The 8,294-nt window shown below is 46.5% G+C and overlaps 1 protein-coding gene across 1 annotated transcript in view; it reads left to right on the top strand.

The window, feature by feature from the left end:
* The window catches only part of LOC109850275 (uncharacterized protein At5g01610-like), a 2,961-nt gene continuing 2,398 nt past the window's right edge, over positions 7,732 to 8,294 (top strand). Inside the window, exon 1 of the mRNA XM_020420252.1 lies at positions 7,732 to 7,953. Within this exon, the coding sequence (XP_020275841.1) occupies positions 7,867 to 7,953 (87 nt within the window). The 5' untranslated portion in view covers positions 7,732 to 7,866. The remainder of the gene's footprint in view (positions 7,954 to 8,294) is intronic.

Here is an 8,294-nt window from a genome sequence, read left to right as displayed (position 1 = left end):
AAACACTGTCTCGCTAGCGAGACAGCAAACACTGTCTCGCTGCGAGACAGGAAACACTGTCTCGCTGGCGAGATAGTAAACACTGTCTTGCACAGTGAGACAGCAAACACTGTCTTCTAAGACAGTATGACGTCAATCTTTGTGATTTTTGGTGATCTTTTCTATATTTGGATATCTATCAGTATTTTTTGACGCCTACAACTGCAGGTAAACTTGGGTCTGCAGGCGAGCTTGCAGGCGAACTGGATCTGTAGGCGAGCTCAGGTGTGCAGGCAGACTTGGGTCTTGATCGTACATGCAAAATTCGAGCTGCAGGCGAGCTCCTGAGCATGAATCGAAGAATAGGCTGTAACTTTCAAACCGTAAGTCGGAATTGGACGAATTATATATGAAAATCGCCTATCTCGACGAGACGGAGCCATCTAAACCTAGCCGAAGGCTTCAGTTCGCTTCTTCCGTTTCGCCAAATTCCTTACGGTTTGGGAGATATCTGCGTTTTCCCCTTTTTATCAGTGTTTTCCCCCTTTTTTCTATTTCGGGCGAGGTTTTAGTAGTTTTGTTGTGAACTTCTCTGATAAGAATTTAAAGGTAATTTTTATTGCCTACAAAACCCCCTCCAAAGTTTTCAGACCTGAATCAGGCCGCATGGGGTCTGGAACACTTTGGATATGAAGACCTGTAAAGTGATCCCTGCTCAGATAGAGTGAGGAGCCCTCCAACGAGCTCAGTGAAGTTGATCTCTTCACTCGCAGCTAATGATCGCCTTCTAGGATTTTGAGCAAACCCTCAGCTATCAACGGACTTGATTCGTCTTTACCAACTGCCGTTTGAGTTGGACTAGCCATGCTCTTCCCCTTAGCATGGTAAGTTATCGAGGAGTTTCTCTTAGGCTCAATGCTAAAATTTCTCTTCTATCCTTATCCTTTCGAGGCGTTTGGATTAAGAGAGTAGGGAGCAGTTTAACCTCGTATACCAGTCGGAGGGTAGGAGCAGTTTAGACTCATGCACCAGTTGGAGTCTAGGGAACAGTTTATACTCGTATACCCGTTGGAGTCTAGGGGGGAAGCTTATCTTCTCTTAGGGCAAAGATGAAGACGAACCCTAATTTGTCTTCTCTTGGGGCAAAGACGAACCCTGAAATAGCAGCACATCGCATAGTAGGCCACTATTAAACAACAACGCCTTTTATGGGAAAGACGGTGCTGGGAGAATCAAATCGTTCAGGAACGTATGAGTATGATGACTGATCGGACAACGTCATTTGCAGGAATGACGGTGTCGGCTATCAGAGGTAATCGTTAACATGATAGGAATTGCCGCGATCGGAGCGACTTTGAGGACCTACCATCCTTTTGAAGAGGATTGGTAAGTTGATTTTGTCAGAGGTGACCGTTAACATGACAGTGGGGATCCCGCCATCCTATTGAAGAGGATTGGCGGGGGATTGTGGCTTTGGTCCTAACTATCTGAAGGTTTGACCAAGTGGGAGTTTGATGCAGCCCACCTGAACTGCTAGTCTCGCCTGTTTCGAGCGGTTCGCCATAACCGGGAACCTGACTCAAGAAGTGGAGCTTGCCTAAACTGTTAGGCTCGCCTGATTTGAGCGGTTCGCCGAAACTGGGAACCTGGCTCAAAGAGATGGGCTCGCCTAAACTGCTAGGCTCGCCCGATTTGAGCGGTTCGCCAAAAATGGGAACCTGGCTCAAGAAGCGGAGCTCGCCTAAACTGTTAGGCTCGCCTGTTTCGAGCGGTTCGCCATAATCGGGAACCTGACTCAAGAAGTGAAGCTCGCCTAAACTGTTAGGCTCGCCTGATTTGAGCGGTTCGCCGAAACTGGGAACCTGGCTCAAAGAGATGGGCTCGCCTAAACTACTAGGCTCGCCCGATTTGAACGGTTCGCCAAAAATGGGAACCTGGCTTAAGAAGCGGAGCTCGCCTAAACTGTTAGGCTCGCCTGTTTTGAGCGGTTCGCCATAACCGGGAACCTGGCTCAAGAAGTGGAAGTATAGGGAATAGTTTAACCTCTTATACCAGTTGGAGGATCAGAAAAATCAGTTTATACTCGTGTACTTGTCAGAGTGTAAGGGGACTATCGAAGGTGATTGTTAACGTGATAGCTTTGTGGGCCCGCCGTCCTATTGAAGAGAACTAACAGGGGAAATTTGGAGGAGACTATCAGAGGTAATAGTTAACTTGATAGTTTTAAAAGATCCATCGTCCTAGTTAAATGAGACTGATGGAGAAATGATTATCAGAGGTAACAGTTAACTTGATAGTTTTGTGGGCCCGCCGTCCTATCGAAGAGGATCAACAGGGGGAAATCGTAGGATATGAGGAAATGGTCTCCACTACCAAGGCATCTTGGTCATCATCTCCTCGAAATTCATGCGTCTCTTCGTCACCCATATGCTTGAGCATGCTCTCGACTCGTTCTCCTTGGCGAAGTAAGTCTTTCCATGAGCGAGCTTCAACAGCGCCCATATTGGACAGAATGCTGATGGAGAGATTGTTCCGGCACATCTCGATGAGTGTGGCCTCGGAAACTCGATCGCGGGAATGCAGCGATCGGTTTCTGAATCTCTTGACAAAGTTGCTTACAGACTCTGTCTTCCTCTGCTTCACAGTTAGCAGTGTGGCCATAGATACTTCTGTGTCATCGTCGAAGAATCTGGTCACGAAGAGCCTTTTCATGTCCTTCCAGCAGGTGATGGACCCAGGCTCAAATCTGCGAAACCATTCAAAAGCGATCCCCTTGAGGGTACCAATGAACAGTCGAGTCATAATGGGATCATTTCCCACTATGTGTCCAGTTTGCGCCTAGAAGTAGTAGATGTGCTGGGTAGGAGAACCCTTGCCATTGAACTGCAGGAGGTCCAGCGGCTCAAACTTTGCCGGGTAGGAGACCGCATCCCATTCAATTGGATACGGTCTGACAACCCCCAGCTTGCTCACATGCTTCTGGAGCTTCAAGGCGTCGAGTTGACTTTGAAGATCGTCAAACCTCTTATCTCTTGGGTTATGGCCCGAAGATGACACTCCTCTAGATGACTCGGATGAGTGAGAAGGAGTAGGCACCCGCTCTTTGTGCTTCAAGGATTTATGCGAAGCCCGTGAAGTCCTCTCTCTCTTCCTCTTCTTCTCGCTCAGGAGCTGCTCCAACATCTCCTTTAGGGAGTCGATGGTTACTTGTTGCTCGTCGAGTCTCCTGGACCTGCGCCTGTCTGGCGAGTTGTTGCTTCGCCTATCTGGCGAACTTAGGCCGTCAGGCGAGCTTGGTAAAGTCCGCTTGTTTGACGAAGCCCTCTTGAACTGCAGAGTTCGCCAGGTGCCCTTGGTTCGCCAGGTGCCCTTGGTTCGCCAAAATTGAGCACCTTGCTCACAGAGTGAGGCTCGCCTAAACTTCTAGGCTCACCCGATTTGAGCGGTTCGCCAAAACTGGGAACCTGGCTCAAGAGGTTGGGCTTGCCTAAGCCGTCAGGCTCGCCCGATTTGAGCGGTTCGCCGAAACTGGGAACCTGGCTCAAAGAGATGGGCTCGCCTAAACTGCTAGGCTCGCCAGATTTGAGCGGTTCGCCAAAAATAGGAACCTGGCTCAAGAGGTTCATTCCTCTCAAGCCTGAATAATAATTCAGGTTGTCGTGGGGGATGAGGGATTGTGCCTCGAGACGAGCGAGAGCTTTTCGTCGTCGCTGTTTGGATCTTTTTGAAGGAGCGTTCATGTCGACGGCGGAGGCGTAGTCTGCGTCGACACGAATGGTTGATTCCTTTTGCACAGGGGTCTGCGAGGATCGTTCATCGACCCACTCAGCAGCCCCTAGACCTGCATTCTCGAGTCTCGGCTCGGCCCCAACTGGTTTGGGGGGAAAAGAACCCCCTGCCTCAGCTTGGGTAGATCCCTCAGGCTTGGTTGCCTCAGCCTCTTGGGGCTGGGCCACCCGCACGACGCGAGATGTATTGCCGCCAGAAGAGGACGATCGTAAGTACCCCTCGAATTTGATCACAAGGGACTCAACCGTAGTCCCTGCAGCAACTTCGTCAAACTGCGCCACCACCAATTCATCTGAATGAACGGATTCTCCCACTGTGGTCGCCATCTTCTATAGGTGTAAATTTTGATCTCCCAAAAACAGGGAACTTCGTTTGTATTGATAAGAATAGCTTATTACAAACTAATAATCAAATGTTTACAACAGAAGTGGAGGGAAAGCCCTCCTTGTTTAGCGTAGGTTCCTCAGTGGCGATAGGATGCCTTGCTCGGTGCTCGTGCCGAGTCTGCTTCCCTTGGACGATCCGATCGAAATTGCTGCCGGAGCTTCAGTTCTCAAATGAGGGATCCTTTGGCAAAAGTCCAGGTTCAACCTTTGGGAGATTAGCCAGCAGAATATGCAACAGCCAATCCCCCTTTCATGCTGGCTGAAGATGGGTTTTAATAGGTAAGGGATGGCATGGGTCATCCCTTGATTCGTGGGATTTGACCACTAATAGAGATGAGGGAGCCAGCCGCCCTAGCTGTGGGATTATGGGATGTGACCACACGTCATTCAGAGATATCCTGCTGTTCACCTGCAACAGGAGCGGTCATTCGAGGAGCCATGTTTTACATCACGTCACTTAGGAATGGGAAAGCCCCTCCTCGTATGCGTGACAGCGGCTGTCAGGTACTCGAGTGGATATGGCCAACTCACTGAGCGCCGGCGGCCCTCCCTTCTGTGGGTCTGCAGGCGAGCTGGGTCTGCAGGCGAGCTCGAGTGTGCAGGCGAGCTTGTGACTGCAGGCAAACTTGGGTCTGCAGGCGAGCTTGCAGGCAAACTGGATCTGCAGGCGAGCTCAGGTGTGCAGGCAGACTTGGGTCTTGATCGTGCAGGCGAAATTTGAGCTGCAGGCGAGCTCCTGAGCATGGATCGAAGAATAGGCCGTAACTTTTAAACCGTAAGTCGGAATTGGACGAATTATATATAAAAATCGCCTATCTCGACAAGACGGAGCCATCCGAACCTAGCTAAAGGCTTCGGTTCGCTTCCTCTGTTTCGCCAAATTCCTTACGGTTTGGGAGATATCTGCGTTTTCCCCTTTTTATCAGTGTTTTTCCCCTTTTTGCTATTTCGGGCGAGGTTTTAGCAGTTTTATTCTGAACTTCTCTGATAAGGATGGGCGAGGTTTTAGCAGTTTTATTCTGAACTTCTCTGATAAGGATTTAAAGGCAATTTTTATTGCCTACAACACCTTATGATTCTTCTATATCCTTGAAGAAGAATGAAGGTGATCATGTCTCCTATCTGAGGTATTCTCAGCTGATTGGATCTCTTCTTTACATATCCAAGTGGACCAGACCCGATATAGCCTATGCTGTAGGGAGACTAAGCCGGTATACTAGCAACCCTAGCAAAGATCATTGGACTGCCTTAGAAAGAGCATTCAAATATCTGAAAGGCATAATTGACTATTGCTTGACTTACACTTATTACCCTGATACTATAGAAGGGTATAGTAACGCCAACTGGGTCACGGATTCGAACAGTATAAAGTCTACATCTGGATATGCATTTCTTTTTGATGGTGCAGCTGTATCCTGGAAATCTTGTAAGCAAACTATAATTGTCAGGAGTATCATGGAGTCTGGATTGATTGCTCTTGATACTACTTGCTCAGAAGCCGAATGGTTAAAAGATCTTCTCTCTGAACTTCCTTTGGTCCCTAAACCCTCTCCTCCTATTTCCATTCACTCTGATTCTAGATCTACCATAGAGCTTCTAAAGCAAGTACATGTAAATAAAAAACATAACAGACATATTCACATAAGATATAAGTCTGTACAACGCCTGTTAGGTAAAGTTGTGATCTTGGACTTTGTAAAGTCTGAGAAAAATCTTGCTGACCCTTTGACTAAGGGATCATCCAGGAGTGTGGTTCTGGATTCATCGAGGGGGATGAGGTTAAGCCCATAAATGAGGTCACTGATAGCAGCAACCCAACCCTTATTTGAAGACGTAGTCCTAATGTCGGTTCAATGTGGTAGAAACAAGCTGGATAAGTGACTCTCATGTGGAGCATCGACCTAGATATATTTATATATCATTATGTAGCATTTGCTACTACCCCTTCTCTATGATGACGATGCTCTTATGATATAGCTAGCTAGGCAGAGTTTTACTCTTAATAAGTCCAACGTGTGTATTGTGGGGGGTATTAAATAAACAGCTATAGTATCCTTTAAGGACTTACCTACGTGAGAGAAACCGTGATGGCCGCTGTTAGGGGGCAGGGCTAACCCCTAGAAACTCTCATGAGTCGGTTTTTTGTGAGCATGGCCTTTAACGCTCAACCCGCTTAGCTCAATAGATGAAAATGTATTGTGTGTGTTTTATCAATACCTGATTCAAGGCACCTAATTCAAGGCCTAGTCCATTATGTCACTCAGGTGGCGATGAACTCACTAAGGAAAGGTTCAAAGCCGAAAAATACCTCTCCCGAATTCACGATACGAAAGGTTGCCCAGCCTATATTTATTTTGTGATTTATTTATTTATTTATTATTTTTTGAGTTTTCAGTCAATATTGCCTTTTGGGGGTGGGGGGGATTGTTGGATGTTTTGTTCATGAAAAGGCAATTTTGCCTCTGTGAATAATCCCACATTGGAAAAGGAGATGAATAGTATAGGGTATATAATGGTTCTCTCTTTATTGGGCTTTGAATAGTATTTTGGATTTTGTGGGCTTTGCATATCTATCTCACACGCACGCGCGCGCCTCGCCTCGTACGTACGCCTCGCACGCACGCGCGCGCCACACCACGCCGCGCCGCACCGCACACATTTTTGCTTCTCAAGCTTTTATTTTTGCACGTTTTACACATTTTGTAACGGCTGTATGCGGGTAACGGAAACAAGATTCGTGCGTAACGGTCCCTTGAATTCAGCGGGGGGTTACACTTCTCCTCACCTATATAAGCAGGCGTTGAGCTCATTCAGAGACACACCAACGAAGAGAAGAAAAACTTCAAAGCTCTCTTTCTCTACTCTCATTTCTCCAAGAAATTTCAGCTACATATTTACATTTATATTTTGGGCAACCTTTTTCGTTTGAGCATAAGCTCTGTGACTCACGCCCGAGTGCAGAGGCCGGCCGATTCCGGGGGTTTTTACTGCTAGGGAAGAGGGGACAGATTACGTCAGGGCGATAGGCGGGGCCCCGCCGATTCCGGGGGTTTTTACTGCTAGGGAAGAGGGGACAGATTACGTCAGGGCGATAGGCGGGTCCTCAATCTTCTAGGACAGTGACATCACGACTGCTCCCGATCACGCCTGAATTTTTTAACTCTTTAATTTGGATTTTAAATTATTATTCTTATTTGATAGCATCTTCATCTTCTCGAACTTTCACGACAAAAAAGAAATGTTTTCCAGAGCATTTGAGTAATTTTAAATGTTGGGTTAACGCTTAATCCAACTATAGTCAGAGGAATTAATAGAATCTCTAACAAAAAAAACAAATTGGCAATAAAACTGAAGATTTGTGGGACTTTTTTGCAATTAAAGATGATGTAAGGGACTAACATGCAACGTAATTACCCCTAATATTAGCTTGGTGCTGGTCGCATGTTGCCCATTATTGTTAACAACATGATAGCAAAACAGTTGGGCCCAGATCCTCTTACAATCACACAACAGGCCCTAGCCTTTGGAGGCCCGGCCCAGAATTAGGTAGGACGCGTCGTCATCGACGAAATCCGAAGAAAAAGTCCGCAGATTCACAGCAGAGATCTCTCTCTCCGCTCACGTTTCGAGTCCTCTTCTTTCTCAGTGAAGAGGACGACAAGAGAGAGATCGAGAGAAATTAGGGCAAATCAATTAAGAGGAGGAGGAGGAGATGGATCAGATACTGAACAAGGTCGGATCCTACTGGTTCAGTAGGACGGCCAACAAGGAGATCTCCTCCGTCGGCGACGATCTCAACGTGAGAAATTAGGGTTTTAATTGTGTTTTTGATCTTTAACTTCAATAATTTAGTATTTGAATCATTGGATGTTATCATTATGATCAGCCGCTTTGTAATTGACCTGTAAAAATTCCATCTTTTGAGGGGTTTAGGTTGCATTTTGGGTCATTTATGATTTTTAATACTTACAACCGAAAAATATTTATTGTATTGGTATTAAAGAGGGGATTCTTCCATATTTATATTAACTTATTACTTGGAGGTTAGGTATTATTTCTTCATCGAATAACTTTTGGGAAGGTGTGAAATAAAATCATGATTTGCTTTGAATATTTTCACCAGAATTGGCATTTCTCTGC

Source organism: Asparagus officinalis, chromosome 7, assembly GCF_001876935.1.
Source record: "Asparagus officinalis chromosome 7, Aspof.V1, whole genome shotgun sequence".
Lineage (NCBI taxonomy): Eukaryota > Viridiplantae > Streptophyta > Magnoliopsida > Asparagales > Asparagaceae > Asparagus > Asparagus officinalis.
Note: the sequence above shows the minus strand (reverse complement) of the source record. Positions and strands in the feature narration are given on the sequence as shown.